The 20,731-nt window shown below is 38.7% G+C and overlaps 1 protein-coding gene across 3 annotated transcripts in view; it reads right to left on the bottom strand.

Annotated features, from left to right (window-relative positions):
* Positions 1-20,731, bottom strand: part of CSMD3 (CUB and Sushi multiple domains 3) — a 1,306,760-nt gene that overhangs the window by 14,535 nt on the left and 1,271,494 nt on the right. For all 3 annotated transcript variants that reach the window (XM_075550585.1, XM_075550586.1, XM_075550587.1), the window contains 5 exons: positions 17,567-17,740; positions 15,632-15,705; positions 6,450-6,561; positions 4,667-4,846; positions 3,703-3,768 (listed from right to left, as the gene is read on the bottom strand). In XM_075550585.1, coding sequence (XP_075406700.1) covers positions 3,703-3,768; positions 4,667-4,846; positions 6,450-6,561; positions 15,632-15,705; positions 17,567-17,740 — 606 coding nt within the window. The remainder of the gene's footprint in view (positions 1-3,702; positions 3,769-4,666; positions 4,847-6,449; positions 6,562-15,631; positions 15,706-17,566; positions 17,741-20,731) is intronic.

Below are 20,731 nucleotides of genomic sequence, written 5' to 3'. Positions count from 1 at the left end.
GACACTTAACCATTATATAAAACTCTCTTTTATACATTAGTCTCTTTGGATTTGTTTCTCTAAAGTACCCAGACTAACACAAGGACCATGCACCTTTTACAGCATTGCGGTTTAAGGTTAAAGAATATTTATGTAAAAAAGAATCACTGTGTCTGGAATTACTTAATTGTCATGGGGAAAAGAGATGACTTGTGGTAAAATCAGATAATAATCCAAATGTTTTAAACATTCATTTTAAAAGGAGCCCTCTATTTTCGATAAGATCGTGTAAGACTTATCAGAGTAGAAATGTGTTCTCTTGTTTATAATTATATAAATCAGTTATATCTAAGTTTACTCAGATCCTAATAACTGTCCAGGAACCCCTGGCTACACAATCAGATATGCTAATTCTGAAATCAGCTTTGCCAGGCCCACTCACTCACTGTCGTTGATCTTGAATTTTGACTCACAGTGACTCACTAAGGCAAAGTAGATCTATCCCTGTAAGTTTCCAGGACTGTAACTCTTTATAGGATTAGAAAGCCAACTTTTTTTCTCCTGTGGAGTAACTGGTGAATTTGCACGGCTAAGTTTGTGGTTAACAGCTTGATGGAAAACCACTACTGCGCCAGGGCTCCTGAGCTAGCCAAAAAAAACAAAGAAAAACTCGCTGTCATGGAGGGGATTCTAACTCATAGCGACCTTATAGGACAGGATAGAAGTGCCCCTGTAGGTTTCTGAGCTGGTCACTCTTCATGAGAGTAACACAGATGCTCTGTCTATTGGGTGAGTGACTAGAGTAGATGTAGGAAATAGCCATTTAAGAAAAAAGTAAAAACAAGAAGTTGAAAATTTATTAAACTAATCTTTCCTTTTTCCATAACATTTATTCTCACTAAGATTACAGTGATTAGGGTCTCAATTTGTGCATTCCCTGAATGCTATTCAGCAAAGCAATAAAGCAACACCATTGTCAAGGATCAACATAGAACACCCTCAAGATTTGAAACGTTATTGAATGTCTCAATTAGAATTATTTGGATTACTATTAAAATTCATAAGCACCAGAACAGAAGGTTTAAAAATACAGGCACTAGAGTTAGACTGCTTGAATTACCATCCCTTCACGGAAGACTATGATTTTCCAAGAATTACTAAACTCAATTTAAAATTCTCATAATTGCTATACGATTAGCCGAGTGTTGTTAGGAAGAAGAAAACAAAAGATAATGGATGTGAATGCTCAGCTAGGTGTTTAACCTCAGCCATCATAATAATTATTATTCAGATAAAATAGTGAAATTTGGATCACATAAATGTATTATTACTTGCTAATAAAGTACATGTTTAGTAAATGTATAATGTAACAAAAAACCCACAGTCCAGACTATGTGAACTCTATCAAATCCGTGACCTATTGGCACTTTTCTTGAAAGCAAACTTAAAGCACAGTCATGCTCTGAAGATGTGGGTAGAAACTTGTCTAAAAATTCTATAGTGTTTATGCCTTTGATGTAACAAGCATGTTAAAGTGAAGTGCTTGGGGATAAGAAAAGCAGATGTAGAGCAAGCTTGCAGAAGGGACTAACAAGTTAAATTGGCCGGTTTTCGAATGATACAGGAATTTGGGAGAGAAAGATGCTCCAACAGAAAGAAGCAGACATGCCGTGAGTAAATGTCTTTGTTCTTTTCCATAGCCCATGCTTGATGAAGGGGCTCTGGCAGTGTACTGTTGCTGGGTTGCTAACCACGAGGTCAGCAGCTTGAACCCAATAGTCAACCTATGGGAGAAAAACGAGTCTTCCTGCTCTCCTAAAGAGTTGCCAACTCAGAAACCCATAGTGACCAGTCTACCCTGTCCCACCATGGGAGGATGAGTCAGAATGGACATGACAGCAGAGAATGAGAGTACTCTCAGATCTTTAATGAAATGCTGTTCCCCCTAGAGACCTGTGTCTACATGGATTTAAATGAGTTAAATAATAATAGAAATAATTAACCGACCTTTGTAAATTCTAAAGTGGCATTCAGTTCTATCTGATGTGAATGACAATGAACAGGATAAAGATGATGGTGATCATCTTTTCATTCAAGATCATTTTGAATTTAAACTTTGCTTCACAGGCTTCAGAAACAACATATCAACAATTTTTTTTCGTTTCGAAATACTCAGAGAAAATTTAAATCTATCCATTTTTAAAAAACTTTAAATTATATCATCATGACAGATTAATGAATAACGTTTCTTGGATACTGTGCAGATTTATTTACTTATTGCCTAGTATACAATCCATGGTTTAAAATAATTCATAAACCTTGAGATAAGTTTAGTCTATAATTGAGACAGATATCCCTGCACATGTACATTGGGTCAAGCTTAGGAATCACGTTGTTTCACTCTTGCAGAGCCTTTCCGGTTTTGCTTCCTAAAGTTTCCCCTTTTCCTGCGTGAGAGATCTCTTAAGGGGCCAGGCTTCATGGTTTCTCCAGGACCCGTGGTTCTCACCCTGTGGGTTGTGACCCCTTTGGGGGTGGAACAACCCTTTCACAGGGGTTGCCCAATACTTTACAGTAGCAGAAATACCGTTATGAGCTAGCAACGAAAATCATGAGGAACTGTATGAAAGGGTCGCGGCATTAGGAGGATTGAGAACCACTCTCCAGGACAGTCGAGGTTGGTACTTGATGTGCTGTTGCTGGGTGCTGGAGGGTCAGTTCTGACCTAGATCGACCCTCTGCACATCAGAAGGAAACCCTGCTGGGCCTTGCCCCATCCTCCCTATTGTTCCCGTGCTGGAGCCCATTGTGCAGCTATTATATTCATCCGTTTCATTGAGGGCATTCCACTTTCTCACTGCTCCTCCACTTGACCACACAGGATGTCTTTTTCCAGGGACTCATCTCTCCTGACCACGTACCAGGACCTAACAGATGTTAAGACAATGTCTGGCCATCCTTGACTCTAAATCATTATTGATATGTTAGGTGATTAATCTTTTCACTGTCTATGCTTCTAGAGTTGCATCTGGCAAATAGAGAAAAGATGGACATTCTCAAGGATTTGTCTTGCTTGGATCCACAATCAATGCTCATAGAAGCAGCAGTCAGGAGATCAAGAGCCAATCTGCATTGGGTAAATGTGCTGCTCTTTAGGGTACTGAAAAGCAAGGACTTTACTTTGAGGAGTAAGGTGCTCCTTTCCCAAGTCATGGTATTTTCAATAGCTTCATATGCCTGTGGAAATTGAATACTGAATAAAGAAGACAAAGAGGAACCCATGCGTTTGAATTGTGCTGGCAAAGAATATTGAAGGTACCGTGGATGGCCAAAAAGGACAAATTGATCTGTCTTGGAAGAAGTAGGATCAGCGTGCTCCTTAGAGGAAAGGATGGCCAGAATGCATAATTTAAATAAAATTACTGCCATTATATTTATTTGAAAAAATTAAATATTTATATTATTATTTGAGCATATTCCTGAGGAGAAATTTCTATCATGAGAACTATAGATAATATTTTGAAATATGAACATGTCATGGTTTAATAGTGCTGTAAATTCAACATCTTACAATATGACCTGTCAAATCCCAAATTAAAGATGACCAGGTTAATAGTTTTCTCCTGCCAAAATACACATTTCTAAATAAAGGATGGCTTTGGCTTACAATACAGGTTACTTATAGACACCAGGACCTCCAGAAAGACAGATGAACTTACTAACCGCTTAGCTTTGGGCTGGGAGTTCCCAGGGCAGGTCTTGGATCTTTCACCAATATTTTAGAACCAGCTATGAATAGAAATAAAATATGTACAAAAGTTAATATAATTAGTAATGCGTAGTCACATATACACACACACATAAAATATGATGATTCATCAGTCTTATTCTCTGATCAAAAAATGTTCTGTTCATCACAGAACTCTGGTCTCATCCCGGCCCCTGGTGTAAAGCATACAATTTCATAGTTATCTCAATTTTAATTCATTGTGATAAGAGGCAGGTTGACTCTGCTGTACCATCTCGGGACAATGTTTTATACTCTAGAGGCACAAAGGAACATGGAAATGGTTACTCCAAGGGCACAGGGAAGTCTATTCACAGTCTTTTAACTTTGTGGCAAACTCATTATTCCTGGTCCTGATAGTAATTGTCATATTCAAATGTTAACTCACTTGCACATGTCACCTAGCTCTCATCAAACACCCTATCACTCTGGCTAGAGAGAAACTGGCTTAATCCAAAGCACAGACAATCCAACTTCTGAAATATGTCCTCAAGCCTCTTCCTACGAGCGTTGCTATGATCGAAAAGTCTAAAGCCAGAGATGCTGGCAGCAATTTTCCATACCTTACAGAGAAACTCGAAGAAAAAGAAAGGCAAGAAGAAAAAGCACAGCACAGACAAGTTTTAAAAGCTATAAAAATACCTGAGTATTTCTGTAACTCTGAATCCAGAAGTGTCTACAGTACCCCTCCTTTTGGTGTGACTGATGCATTTCTTTGCTCTTAAATTAATCTCTGCTGGGGCTTTGTCTCTTGCATTTGCTCTCTCTGTTACTACGTCCAACAAAATGAAACACTGTCCAGTTGTGTGCCGTCTTAACAACCTGTCCAATGTTGTTGCCTCTGAGGGATGCTTAATAGAACAGCTTGCTTGGCTAAAGGCTCGTCTAAAGAGAACTTACCTTCACAAACAGGAACTTTCCCAGTCCAGGTGTTATCAGATCTACAGACTCGGTGTTCTGTCCCACCTGCTAAGAAGAAGCCATGCTGACAGGTATAAATGAGTGTATAACCATGTGACGGAAGGTCCATTCCCACGACATTTGCATGAGCAGGTGTTTCTGGCTGTTTACAGCTATGGGCTGTATTAAGAGAAGGGAAGGAAGTTAATTTTAAGTAGAAATTTAAAGAAAAATTAAGGCAGGATTATAAAACATTTTCAGAAATATTTTAATGCCTTTATATAAATATAGAACAATTATGCTGAAAACCAAAGAATACATGGCAATGTAAATTTAGAACTCGAAGTCTTCATCTGTGACCCAGTTGTAGATACCAACACTGGTGTGTTGAGGGGAAAATATTGGGAATAATTAAGCTTAGAAAACATACTTATCTGACTTGTTATTTTATATAATCTTTAAAATAAAAGATTCCATATGTTCTAAAATGAAATTGAATGAACTTTCATTATATTTTTGGTATTAGTACTTTTTAAAAGAGAAGATAAAATGTAACAATTTGCTTTTATGTATTAAATTTTCAAAACCATTCTTTTCTTAATCACAGATAGATGCTGCAAATATTTTCCCTCTAATTTGAGTAGCATCTCTGTTCCAATGGTCCACAACTATGTTCCTTAAAGATGGTATGGGGGTGGGGAAAGTGTTCTGTACACTACTGTATTTGGGAACAAAACAAAGCAACACTATTTGCTTCCCTAAACAGATTCACAGAGGTATAATATCTAACATTTTGACCACGATTTGCTGAACATTGTGTTTCCTATTTAATATAATTTAGTGAGAGTATAGCTTCTAATTCAAAACTGCTTTCTTATCTCCACATTAGGTACATATTTGAAATTCCAAGATGCTTCAGGAGAACAGAAGCTGCTTAAGTTTACTTAAATCATTTCCCAAATGAGAGACACCAAACAACTTTAGTTTAGTAGGAACTTAGGGAGTTACTTTGGGAGTTATGATACTAGCTACCTAGTTATAGCACACAGAGATGTTCTAAGTAACCCTCGCTTTGAGATTCTCTTCAGAAGAACTGTGCCCTATTTATTTAAACGTGAATCAAGCATGGCACATGACTTTTCAGAATACTCTCTTCTGTTTAAGTAAGCTGCTGGTCCCTGGGGAAAAATATGTTTAACGGACCTTTTCAGACTTCAGCAAATCCTAAAAGTTAAATACCTCCCTGATGAGTGTTCCTTTTAGTTTACTCCTCCCGGACACCCCACCCCAGCCCCACCCCTGGGATCGGCATTTACAAGACAAGGCGCATACTGAGAATAGAAGCAGGAAGTGAAGACCTTACACAGGCAGGTCTCATGCAGAGGAACCATTTAGTGACCTTGTCTTTGTGTCTTATTTTATCTGTATAACCAGTGCTTGCAACCTGGGACCAATACTCAGAAGCTCTGGAATACCTTGAAATACATTATTGCTATTTTGGATCATCAATCATCACGTAAATGCAGTAGATTACAGGGAGTTTACAAACGGGAAGCCAACTAGAACTCTGTCTCATCTGTTCTGACTTTTGTACCAAGTACCCTTCCCTTGGGTCTGTGACAAACTAACACAATCACGCACATGAAATATATTTTACAATAATCTAAAGAGACATGATTTCACATTCTCATTGTGTAAATATAAATTGTTACCAAACTAGGTAGAGAATATTTCTGATAAGTCTTTACCCAAAGAAGCATGATTTGTTAGTTCTCGTACTTACGGATGCATTCCGGCTGCATACCGCTCCAGGAGAGGTCAGGAAGACAAGTGCGTGTCGTGGACCCCTGGAGAAGGTGTCCTTTTTTACAATGGAACTGCACAACACTTCCCACCTGCAGAAAGTCAATGAGAGCAAAAAGCTGCATATCCCGAGACAATTTCAAATGTAGCAATTTCTCGCAAACACCTCGATTGGTAAATGCTTTCAAGTAAAGTCCTGTAGAGTGGACTTTGGAAGAAAAATAGATTGAAACCTAATGTAAAATAAAAGTGAAATGAATCCAGACCTAAGAAAGAAACCTGTATTACTTTTAATTACATGCCATCCTCACATGTTCATGTGCACAGCAGATGTATATGGAACAAAGTTTTGGCCATGGAACTTGAAAAATAGAATAGAAAATGCCAATAAACTACGTACAAATACAAGAATGGAGAGGCAAATGAAGATTAGAAATAAAAATAAGAACCTACATAAAAATAGATAAAAAGCTCTTTTGGGTTAACGTTGGACCCCTAAAATACAGTCTGTGGTTCAAACCTGTCAGCCACTCTGCAGGAGGAAATTGAGGCTGTCTGCTCACATCCTGGTTTGCAGCCTCAGGAATCTTGCTTAAGGTTCAATACAAGTCAGAATGGGCTCAACTGCAGTGAATACACTTATTAAATTATAACCATAAGTTTTAAAAATATGTTTTAAGAGTCTCAAGTGACAGGATATGGCATTTGGAATCTTTGTACTAGAAAACTTAAAGTTTCTGGTCTCCCCTGATAACATCTCCAAATACACAAGCATAACCTTTCACATCCTCCATTCTAAGGAGCATTATCGTTGTACCTTATCCGAGACAGACTTGTGTCCTTTGAGTCGTCTATGGTATTTTAATATTCTTGATAAAACCATTCTGGGCACTTCCTTCTTCCCTGTTCCCATTTCACATGCACAAGAGGCAGTTGAAAATATCATGGATTGAGTCAGGAACACTTCAGTCCTCAAATGACATCCTTGCTAAAAGTAAATCTTTTGTGTGATCACTGGACTACTGCTTGGCACTGATTGTGGATCCAAGTCAAATGAAATCCTTGTCACATTCAAACCCTTCTGGTTTTATCGTGATGCTGCCTACTGGGCCAGTTGTGAGGATTTTGGTGTTCTTTCCACTGAATTGCAGTCCATAAAATGAAGGCCGTGCGTCCTGCGGGATCTCCTTCTGTAAGTGCTAGGAGTAATCCTCCCTTTCAGTATGCAAACTTCGTGGCATAAGCATATTACAGGTTGTTAACTTTCCCCCAGGCCTATTCCATATTCTTCTTCCTACTGACCGGCATCTCTGATCATTTGCTCAGAATGCACACTGAATAGGTGGGGTGAAAGGATACGACCGATGGATGATACATTTCCTCTTTTCAATTCACACAGTCTTGCTCTGTTGACACTACTTGATCTTGCGTGGCCACCCACATAATGTACTTGGCATCTCCTACCTGATCAGTCCTCCAGTCGTTAGTGCTGCACGTATCAAATCTGCTCTTGAAAGAGTCTCTAAATGCTGGTGGGATATACACCATGTTGTGTTCTGGTTTCTGAGGACCTGTTTTACTTTTCTTTAGCTTCAACTTGAACTTGCTTAGGAGCAATTGATGATCTGCTCCACAGCCTGGCACTGGTTTTGTTTTCCTTGTTGATATTGTGCTTTACCACGCTCTCTTCCAACAGATGTAGTCTACTTGATTCCTATTTATTCCATCTGGCAATCTTCCTGTGTATACTTGTTGCCATTTTTGTTGTTGGACAAAGGTGTTTGTAATCCACGCCTTGCTAAGTCCACCATGCGAACTCCAGGTTTATTACTGTCTCCAAGACCATGTTTTCCAGCTACCAATCTTCCTCCTTTTTTTCAAACTTTGAAACCCCAATCACCAATAACTATCAATACATGCTAGATCTTGATTTCAGACTGAATATGTAGGTAGAATTTTTAAATTTCTTCATCATAAATTTTACGGACTCGTGTGTAAACTTGAGTAACAATTTTATTAACTGGACTTCTTCAAAGATATAACAGTATATTTGAATTTGATTATGAATCTTCTGGAATCTTATCAGAATTCCTCTGGAATTTATCATTTTCAGTGTGGTCAAACATAGGATTGTTTCATTTAAAATTGCCAATAACAATCAAGTTCTGTTCACGCATGCTCAGGGTCACATTCTCTATGAATTCTTATTTCTTTGTTGACAGTTTCCAAAATTCCTGAATTCGCACTTCGTCTGTTCCACGTTGCAATTATCAGTGGGTGTTTGCAGCTCCTGCTGCTCCGATGGAGTGGAGTCACATCGGCAAATGAAGGGTCTGACATGTTTCCTCCAACCACACAACAAAGGTTGAGTCTGCTTCAAAGAAGCTCAACCCAGTCAAGTTTAGAGTGTCTTACAGCCGTAAGGACTCATTTTCCAGCACTGTATTTGACAATGTTCTGCTTCTAGTCATAAAATTTTCAGTGGTTATTCCCTCAGAAATAGGACGACCCTTCAGGTAATTGAAACAGTGGTGACATAGCTTCCAGTATCACAGCAGCACACACACGATCACAGTGTAACAAGATGACAGTTGAGGGTGAAAGGAAATAGTTAGGTCCTGTCCCTTTAGATCTCTCCAGCAATCCCACTCTGAGAAGGCTCAGTGTCTTGGGGCTTCCAGCTCACACTTTGTTTCCTTCTTCCCCTGTAGCAAACACAAGCCTACAGTGATGCCCTTCTGACCAAGGTGCTATTTCGATCTCGAGAGCAGCTATGCGCCACCGTTTTTGCTCTGCTCGTTGTCACCCAGAACTATACTTCACCAGAAATATTCAATTATACATTCCTGGACAGTAAAGTTCAGATATTGCACATTGTGTCATTCATGCCACTTGCCCCCACACTTTAAGAACCATTGCCATAGATAAATGAAAGGGTCACCTAATGGGTCTCTTTCTACAGTACTGACCCCATTACATTCATTTACACATTAAAGTAAGAGTGATTTATGCAACATGAAGAATGACCTTCTTCTTCTTAAAGTTTAATGGCTTATCATATGCAGGATAAAAATTATAATGTGTTATTTTTGCAGGCAAGGATCTCTATAACCTGGCCACTTACTATCTCCCCGGTCTTCTCATTAACCACTGAACAATTCTCTAACTTTACTCCTGTTTTTCTTCTTTCGGTTCTGTAAAGACATGCGTGTTATTTTGCTGTTCTTGCGGGGAATGCCTTTCCCAACCGGGCTTTCCTAGCGTGAACGCTAAATGTTTCTGTTTAGACATCAGCTCGGCAAGGTCTTCCCTCTAGCACCAGACTCTAGAATCGTCCGCCTTATGTATTTCCTGAGTGATTTTCAACGCTGTCACCTCTCAAAGGAAATAATCTACAATGGAACCATCTACAATTATACCTCGTTCTCACAAACCAAAATGCCAGCTTCCCTGTGGTTCATTACTATTGTTCATCGAGAGCTTAGCACCCTGCTTTAGAAATGCTGGCTCCATTTGAGGAATAAACCCACCCAGTGCTGCTGAGTATATTCTGACTCATGGCAACCCTAATTGGGTTTCTACTCCACATCTTTCCAGGAACAGAGGGATTTGTCTTTCTCTGATGAGTGCGTGGTGAGTTTGAATCTTGGGTTAGCAACTCAATGTAAATCCCGTAGCTCCCCCAGGACTCCTTAGCTGAAGGGAGGGGCTCATAATTTTTAATTCATTTATTTGATTGTGTAGCTAAAGAGATTTAACACTGTTGTGGTTTATTAAGGTGCTAGGCTATTCTGTCTTTAGACAACATAAATTTAAATCATTAATTTGTTCTTTGGAACTGTAGATTTGGAATTTATTACCAAACATTTATATAAAATAAGTGACTTACAAATTTTGAGAAGCATCTTGAATTACACAGACATTTGCTATATTCTAATTATTTTCTCATTTCTGTGGTTATCATATTTTGGATTTAACACAATATTAAGGAATTTTAATATACTAAGATTTTCTAGGTATCACCACACATTTAATACCAAGCAAAGTTTTGTCAAGTTTACAAATACATATAACAAATGCCTAATATACCTGGACTTATTCAAATTCAGTAATTCATTTGATATTTTATTCATTTTTATAGTCAAATCAACTAACAGTTTCTCTTAAAATCAATGCAATTATCATAATTTTGTCAGTGATAAATCCACTTAGTACAATCTACCTTGCTTTCTATTTTTTCCTGCCTGATTTGCCATGCTAAACACTCTGACTATGACTAACAAGAATAATTTGATTATTTTTAATAAAAAATGCCCACATAGACTTTGTTAAATATTTATTAAGAAAAACTAATGAAAGAGTTCCCCACAAATATTTATAATAAGATATGCTGTTTATATAACTACCTGCATATATTGGTTCAATTCATAATGAAAGTAATTTTATATCAGGAATTAAAAATAATTTATATCCAGTTTTATTGAGTTTATTTTTATGTAAAAGTCACTTTCAATTGAAGCACAATGGCATGTCTGTGCAAACACCCCATAGCATTTTAAGACATAATTAATTAGTAACACTTACATTTTGGCCTCCTGTTCCCCAAAGTGGGAGATACTGCCCCGTGGGTGCTGGCAAGACCCAGGACTGCAAAGGCCCATTTTTACACTTTATCCTGAATTAGGGGCTCTAGTAAAAATATTTTTAATTGCTGGGGATACTTATTAATTTTTTCTAACATTATATCACAGTTCCTATCTTATGAAATTTATCAAGTCAAGTATATTAATATAAATCTTGAATAAACTTCTAGAATTTATATTATAGTCTATGTTTCTCTTCCATGGAAATTCCATAACTCATTTACTTAAATAACTCTTCCTTTGCTTGCATTACCACTACTGTATTTCTGTGCGTGGGAGTGTGTGTGTTTAACATGACATGAGGACTTCACTGGAGGGACCAGCATGACTCCTAACAATGTTCACATAGATATAGTGAGTGATTAAGATATATTTGAACAACTGTTTTATATTTTTATATAAGTTTATATAAAACATTTTAGCCCCCCCCCCCAAGTTGGAAGTCACTCCTTTTAAAACACACATAAGACTGAGATCATAAAGTTCAAGCAAAAGAGCATGATCAACAAATATGATTCCTAAGGGGAGATGTTAAATGTTTTCACTGACCTAGCATCAACTTTGACTGTGAATTATCTGACTTAAGAAAATAAGTTATTTTTAAGCTATCTTATATTTGTACAGAACCCCTCTTCAGTATTCCTTCTTCAATGTCCAACTTTTAAACCCATATGAAGTGATTGACAATAGGACTTGGGCAAGGCTTATCTTAATCACCAAAATAACACCCTTGCTTTTCAATATTTTAAAGAGCTCTTGTGCAGAAGATTTACCTCATGTAATATATAGTTTATGTAAACAAGAGGCCATCTAGATCATCAGAAGCAACAAAGCCCACATGGAAGAAGCACACCAGCCTGTGTGATCAAGAGGTGTCGAATGGATCAGGTATCAGGCATCAAAGAACAAAAAAACATATTATTGTAAATGAGGGGGAGTACAGATTGGGGACCTAAAGTCCATCTGTAGGCATTTGGACATCCCCTTACAGAAGGGTTGTGGGGAGGAGACGAGGCAGCCAGGGTGTAGTGTAGCAACGATGAAACATGCAACTTTCCTCCAGTTCTTAAATGCTTCCTTCCCGGCCTCCTTCCCACCCACATCATGATCCCAATTCTACCTTACAAATCTGGCTAGACCAGAGGATGTACACTGGTACAGATAGGAACTGGAAACACAGGGAATCCAGGACAGATGAGCCCTTCAGGACCAGTGCTAAGAGTGGTGATAGCGAGAGGGTAAGGGGAAAGTGGCGTAGAAAGAAGGAACCAATTACTAGGATCTACATATAAACTCCTTCCTGGGGGATGGACAACAGAAAAGTGGGTGAAGGGAGATGTCAGACAGTGTAAGACATGAGAAAATAATAATTTATAAATTATCAAGGATTTATGAGGGAGGGGAGAGTGGGGAGGGAAGAGAAAAATGAGGAGCTGATACCAAGGACTCAAGAAGAAAGCAAATGTTTTGAGAATGATGAGGGCAACAAATGTACAAATGTGCTTGATACAAGTTGGAAGTCACTCCTTTTAAAACACATATAAGATTGAGATCATAAAGTTCAAGTAAAAGGGCATGTATATACGGATTGTGATAACAGTTGTAAGAGCCCCAATAAAATGATTTATTTTATAAAAAAGGAATAAACTGAAAATCACAAATAATTATCATGATTATTTTATTTGGGTTAAATATCTAAAAATTAATTATCCAGGGATTAAATGTCTATTGATCAAAGTAAAATAATTTTGTATCAATAACTTAATGCCACAACTCCAAATCCAAAAAATAAATTTTCTAATGCCAGAGCTTAATGAAAAGGTTCCGTATTTAGTAAAATTTGTGTCTGTCATTCACACTACAATTAATCTAGATGTTCATTAGTCATTTTGGTAGCTACTTCCATTAAGACCCAGCTCCTGATGGCCTATTTGGGGTTCAAGAGAAAAAGTCCTGGAAATAGTTCTCCAACAATAGAATGTTGATCACTAGCCTGAGTGCTACATCTCCTTCCATGCTAATGCCTGCTCAAAAGCCTGTGCTGTAAATCTGTGGAAGAAAAGGAAGTGAATGAACCAACAAGTAAAAGAGAAAATTAAGAGAGTGATCTCTGTGCATACGGATTTCGTAACTTCCCCTTATCCACTGCCAATTCCAGAACAGGGCTTTCTACAGCTGAAGTCTTGCGCTCCTCCTTGCCTGATGAAACCATGTGGGAAGGCAGAGCTGGGACATTCAAAATCTCTCTCCACAAATATGGAAGTTTGAAACTGAAACTGAGGGAATTAATCACTTTCCATCTATGTGTGAAATACAGACAGAGTAACACACCCTGTCTAATCTTCAGAGAGAGAGAGAGTGGAGCCAGATAAATAGACAAGTAGAACAGAACATGTGCTCCTGTCCTGTCTTGAATCCAGGCTAGATTCGTGTCGCCCAGATTCCTTCCCCTGTGATCACGGAGAAACGCACACAGGACGAAAAAGACTACGGGAAGCCACTTCAGTATGGTTTCTGTTTCATGAAGGCCCGGGTTTTTCTCAACTGACAAAGATGCTTATATCAATTAGAATTAGATATTACATATATTAAAATGCAGTAACAGTGATTCTCTTCATTTCATTGGATGGCTATCCTGGACTCAATTTAATCATTTCCATGATCTCGAAGAATGTCTACAATAAAGAACTCATATGCTTCAGAGAGTCAACCAGATTCAGTGCGAACACTAGCTTTAAATTTCTGCTTTTGCCAGAATATGACTCACTCTGATCAAAGCAAGTTACATAATTATGTTTTTTTGTTCAGCTTCTTTGTCTACGTGATTGAGGGCTAACTCTAGTGTTTTCCAGAAATGAGATCGAAGGGCAAAAGCTTTTATGAAGATGTGAACCTAAAATTCTCTTACAACAGATATAATGGAGACTGAGACACTTTTGTATTTTGCTATTATATGGACAAGACTGAGGCAGACTGGGAGATTTGAAAACACTATCAAATCAATGTTCACACTGTGCCTGGATTGTAGATAAATGAAAACTATTTTTAGCAACAAAAATATGGCACCTTTGATGAGCACTTCCTTTAGAAACGGATGCTCTTTGGGTTCACACTGAATTTCGTACAGAATAGCACAATTTAGAAACCTTGCGACACAGGGCAATTGGGTAATGTGTAAATTGGCTATTTCCTTTTGGAATCAGTATGCACTTTGGCTCTCCTTAGACCTCTATAAGGAAAAACTTGCTGAATCTCTACACAAAAACTAAATTGGAGGCAGAGATAGTAAGAGCGTCAGCCACGCATGGCTAGGCATACTAAAGAATTTTAATATAGCAGTCCAACAATATGTTGTGGAATAATGGGGTGTGACTAAATGATTTCTTTCAGAAATTTCCCACATTGTGCCAATGCTTGAGAAAATATTTTAGCCTTTTATACAACTATTGCTTTATTGAGGAACCACACTTGTACACTCTTTTTAATTCTCAGCAGTTTTAGCTTTAATCCCTTCCATAATGCTCTCTTATCCACACTGTCCAAATTCACTTTCTCAATTCCTTCCCATGCTAACTGAAATCCTGGGAGAAATGGATATATTTTTTGCAGATTATCTCCTGCAAATATATGCTGAACCTAGCTGCTTGCTACACTGGTGCATGACTATACAGTTGGAGGTCAACAAAAGTAGGTCAGAAGTTATTCTCCCTAAGGGTTATCAGTCATCCAGAGCAAGCAGACACCACTGTTTATCCAATAGTAAGTAGGGCCCACTCCCTTCTGATAAGGACAGTAGTAAATTGTTTCCCTGAAAGAGAGCCCAGGGAGGTCAAGCCCACTCAAGGATGACCAAGGTTAGGGCTCCATCATGAATCTAGTCCCACCCCTTCCTATCATGTGTACACGCCTAGCTCATCCCCTTCCTGCTATGCTTATACCCATTGTATATCCCCCTCCTATTGCATGTATTGCCTATTGTACAACTCCTTCCTGTGACGTATGTCTTTAGCTATAATTAGGAGGCAGGCCCACCCCCAAAGAGATATACCCCTTGGTGAGCAACAAATCTCTCTCTCTTGTGCTCTCTCTTCTGCCCTGAACCACCAGGAGGAGCTGAGATAAGCACACTACCATGAAATGTGTCTGACCCCTTCATTTTACTCGTTCTCCTATCTCCCACATTCCCTATGACTTTACTATAATCTTTACTTATTATCACTGTACAATTGTGCCTACTGGACCCGGGATGATGTGTTAGGGGCTGGCGACCCTGAAAGTATCCCTCTCCCTTCTTTCCTGCAATCTTTACTTAATTGATTTTCTAAAAGAATGATCTTTCTTTCCATAATTCCTTATAATTTCTATTGATTTGTTGCCTTATACCTTTTCTATGTGTTTATGAGTGCAGGTATTAATGTGTCTTATTTCTGCACGTCCAATAGGATTTTATGTACAAAAACAACACAAACATTTTGATCCATTTTCATTATAAATGGAAATATTTATGTCAAATACTCACTTGAAATCCAAATGTGTTGTTCTGAGAACCATGCCTTGGTACTCCTGGGTTATCACATGAAGTACGTGTGGGTTCTAAAATGATAATTGAAAGCATTATTCTTTGATAATTTATAATACATATATTTGTCTCCACATAATAATTTTAAGTGATCTCCAGTTTAATGAATGGAATATGGGTAAAATTTTAAAATATAATCCTTGATTTTCTAATAATATATAATAGTATTTCTCCACGGGAAGAAGCCTGCTCAACTTGAAGTAGGAAATTTAGAGAGACGTATTTTGTATGAATGATGTTATTCTTGAACTTGGAACCATTTTAATATTAAAATTTCCATAACCAACTAACTCAGAAAATAATGAACACATGCATGAAACATCTGCTCAGTGAGCTACAATCTCAGGTAGGGCAATGACCCTCGGAAGTGGAGGTTTTTCCAGAGGCAGGATTTATTATTTGAGTTCTTCCCTGATACCAATAGAAGATGTGGGCACGAAGAACAGTCTGGGTGGTGGCAATCAGTTTTTGAGTTGGTGATTTATATGATAGCTTACTTGTTGACTTCATTAAATGTGGCCTTTAATTTTAGAAATATAAGCAATGTACTTGCAGCCATTTTGAATCACTATAGCTTGAGGATATATTTTTAAGAAATCCAATGTTACGTGAGCATGCTCTCTTATGTATACACGTGTTCTCTTACTCCCTGCCGACGAGTTGCTTGCAACTCATGGTCACCTTAAACGTCAGAGTAGAACTGCCTCTTCAGGTTTCTGAGGTGGTAAATCTTTATGGGAGCAGAGAGACTTTTTTTGGGGTTTTGTGTTTCTCCCAAGAGGGCTTGGGGGGTTTCAATACACATTTTGTATTCAGCAAAGCGGCAAGGGCCCTATTTTGCTTCCATGCATCCTCATATTCCTATTGTTCGCTGCCTTTGGTCAGTTCCAACGCGGAGAGATCCTAGTGCACCAAGAGGAGACCCTGCCTGGCCGTAAGCCATCCTCAAATTGCTATGTTTGAAATCACTGCTGCATCTACTGAGTCACACAATCCCATCAAGGGACTTCCTCTTTTCCTTTGCCCCTCCACTTTACCATATGCGATGTCCTTCTCCACGGACTGGTCTCTTCTGACCACATGTCCAAATTAGAAGTCTTGGCATCTTAGCTGCCAAGGCGCATTCTGGCGGCGCTGAACTCCTGGCACCAGATGTGGCAACGTTCTGCTGATTTTCTTGAAGCTGTCAGTATGTCTGACCATGTTCCCTGTTATTCATAAGGCTTCCTATGACTAATCACTCAGAGGTGAACAGCCTATTCCTTCTTTGTAGCCTGTATTTAATCTGGAAGCTACGCTGAACACTGCTCCCCTTGGTCATGGTGTGCAACATACTTGTGGCATGCTTTCCTCTAGGGGACTCAGGCCACCATAGTGCAGCAAAGTGACAGAGAAGTGGTGGTGAGCCCCTCACTTGTTAGTGCATAAAAATGTCATTCCGCTGAAATCTTGTGTTCCTTTTTATTTTATTAATAAGAAAATTACACTGTTTCCGTTCAAAGTTCGAAAAGCAAAATATCTATTAGAAATATTCATCTTAGTACTCTTTAATAACTCCTAGATTTTAAAGTGATTTGTCATATTTATACAGCACAGTAGACAGGATAAAGAAAACCACAGAGTGTCCCCACTATTAATCCCACAATCACTGAATATAAACTAAAACTGAAGCCAGTGTTCGAATCTATTCTGACCCACACAGCCTTATAGGACAGAGTAGACCTGCCCCACGGAGTGCCAGGCTGCCCCACCTTCCTCCTGAAGAGCTGAGCTACTGGTTGGCGTATTCTGCCAATCCTTGGCGAGCAGCCGAAAATTACCCCACCGTGCCGCCACAGCTTGTTCTGAGCATACTCAGCCCTGAGTGACGGTTACCTATGCAGTGAGGTGACGAGCCGCTCCAAGTGCCATCTGCTTGGCATATCCTGGTGCTTGAGCCCACTAATATGAATGGGAAATTGCAGCCGAAGGACACCTCGGACTGGTAGATAAAGCTTTTGCCTTCTCTTCTCCCTTGGGCGGGTGTTCCTGGGTCACCGCAGAACTTCGCTGCAGAGAAAAAGAAAGACGCGGTTAATGCTGGCAATTAGACCAGTTATCCCGCATCAAGCTGGGTCTGAAATGAGGCGTGCGGATGAAAGGAAAAGGAAGAGATGCGTACAAAGCACGGGATCTCGGGAGGGCAGCAGTCTGATGGACTGAAGTACAGAGTATATTCACAGCTTGGTTTTTATACTCTTCTTACTCGGGATTGGTTACAATACAAACATCAAGGAACTTAAAAAACATTCTTAAACTCTTATCTATGCAAATGTTACTTAACTAGTCACACTTTCTTAACATTTGAATAATAAAAGCACTATGTTCTAAGACAATCACATGGATATGCAAGATTCAAAAGAACCTTAAAGAGATCATAAATAACTGAGTTATCTCTCAATGTTTTTAGCAGCAAGGTCACAAATAACAGTCATTTTGCAATGTTTTTGTCTGCAAAGACACAGAGGCACAGGGGACTAATTGGTCACCCATCAGTAAACACCTTGATCAGCCCATACCTCCTACAAGCTGTAGAGATGACAAAGGAGATGGCAGAGCAAAGAGAATATGGTGACAACTGGGACAGTGGATTAAAATGAGATGGTTTCCTCTTCCGGTAACATATCCTATTTTTTCCCTACATTAAACCTAAATGCACAATTCTTGAAAGGAAAATTCAGTGCCCTATTGAACATGTAGTCGGATTCATATAGTTTCCTTCTTGAGGACTATCTTATAAAGTCCAATAGAAACAAAACCAAACTCGCTGCCATCGAGTCGATGCCGACTCATAGCGACCGCTGAGGGTTTGTGAGACTGTAACAGTTTAGGGGAGGAGAAAGCCCAGTCTTTCTCCCATAGGGTTGCTGGTGGTTTTGAACTACAGACCATATGAATCACAGCCCAAGCTATACCACCAGGACATAACTATGATTTATATTGAGCAGACTCAAACACGGGACCAAAGGTGAGATGCACTGCTGTAATTAAATGCGAATTATAGGTGAGATCCGACAGAAAGCAAGGACTTGTCAGAAAAAATATAATAATGTGGAAAGTTAGAAAGTCTTATGTGGAAAGAGAGTTTGCAGGTTCAGAACATTGTGATATGTGTGTGTACGTGGAGAGGGCTGGAAACAATTTTAAGTAAATAGAAAACAGATTTAGATGATCTGACCTCACGCTCAGGACCCTGCAGTGTGTATCCCTCCAGCCAGAACGACTCCCTTACTCTGAGGCCAACACCCCAATCATCTCAGCCAAGGGCTTTTGAAGTCTACCTCTTCTGGAAAGCGCTGCCATGGTTCTGAGCATGGCCACACGCTAACCACTTTACTTAGTACCCCCTCTCCACACTCCAGAGCAATGCATACACACATGCCTTAAAAAAAAAAAAAAGCAGCAGCAGCAGCTACCATTTGTACTTTAAAACTAAGGATTCCCTGCATTCCAGTTTTCTCGGGATATTCTTCCATCTTTCCTGTTCTGCAGACATGATATCCAGGTCGACTTTCCTGTTCGCTCTTAAAGTGGGTTGGTTTGGCTGATGCATTTTAAGGTCAGTCAACTTAAAGCTGTCTTAAGTAGAGTGTGCACTTAAATAGTAGGGTGGTTACTGTTTATCTGTTTTTAGAAGGAATTCACTTTCAGATGCTGAATCTATAAATCTGAAAACTGAAAACATTTCAGACAAATAAATACAAATTATCTAATTACAGCATACTTGGGCTTGTATGTATATATAATATGTACATATATATCAGACTTAAAATGAAAAATAATGATTAAATATCTGTCAAAATAAAATATTTTGAGAAAAAATTCTGAGTAAAATAATGTAAGGAGTCAGCACTGAGTTGCCCAGTACTCCCACACCGTCAAGTCTTTCCAAGAGTATATGACTGTATTAACATGGGACCTGCCGGGCTACTTTTTTAACATATTGTTAAGTAATATTAAAATAATGTCTTTCTTTTTGAAAGATGGAATGCATTAATATGGCAGAAGAAAAAATAATGTAAGGATAGTGATGGTATAAAAATTACATGTCTTTTGTTTTCATCCTGACTACCAATTAGGCTATTGCAAACTTTAATCTATTTGGCTTCCAATCACTTCTAGCAATATAATATTATACCCTAAAGGTCAGGGCCCCTGATATTAATCTTTCTATCTACAGTGTCTAGCACATTTTGAATGTAACGAATATTTTCTCAGTGATCATCTGAAGTCATCATTTTAGCTTGAGCAGTCCTAGGGGTGTGGTGGTTCACAGATGGGTTGTTAACTACAAGGCCATAAGTTCAAAACCACCAACAGCTCCACAGGAGAAAGACTGGGCTGTCTATTCCTATAATGAGTTAAAGACCCAGAAACTCCCCGGGGAAACTCCTTGTTCTGTAAAGTTGCCATTAACTGGCATCAACCTGATGGTAGTAATGAATCCTTTCTATGACTGAGCTATTTCATAACCTATCTAAAGTGGTTCTCCTGTATATTTATTCTGAGTAATTAATTTCATATTTTATATTTACACAACAAGGAGAATGGAAGAGGGGAGATGTAACCACAGATATACCTCCAACTTCTCTCCCTACTCTCTGACGGTTTATTCTAGAGTAGTATTTAATTCACCAAAAATATACATATTGATGTCATGTTTGGAAGCATAAGATACATAGTTTATAATAAAATATCTTTCATTATGTAAAGATATAAGATACAAGTCAAAAGTACAACGATGAAGATAAATAGCATTGCGAAGAAAATCAATGTCTCTTTTAAAAAAATGTAAAAATAATTAACTGGGCTTCTCAGAACTTGCTCTGAAGAAAAACAAGGTTTTCTACTCCTGTGAAGAATTCCAGGCTGGAACACCCCCGTGGTCAGTGCTACCCTGTCCCGTGGGGTTGCCAGGAGTCCACATCAACCCAGGAGCAGGGAGTTGCTGTCAGACTTCAATCTGAACTCTTCCATTCAGTGGCAAGGTGACCTGGCGGG

This window comes from Tenrec ecaudatus, chromosome 5 (assembly GCF_050624435.1).
Source record: "Tenrec ecaudatus isolate mTenEca1 chromosome 5, mTenEca1.hap1, whole genome shotgun sequence".
NCBI lineage: Eukaryota > Metazoa > Chordata > Mammalia > Afrosoricida > Tenrecidae > Tenrec > Tenrec ecaudatus.
The sequence above is the reverse complement of the archived record's forward strand: the minus strand, read 5'-3'. Positions and strand labels throughout refer to the sequence as shown.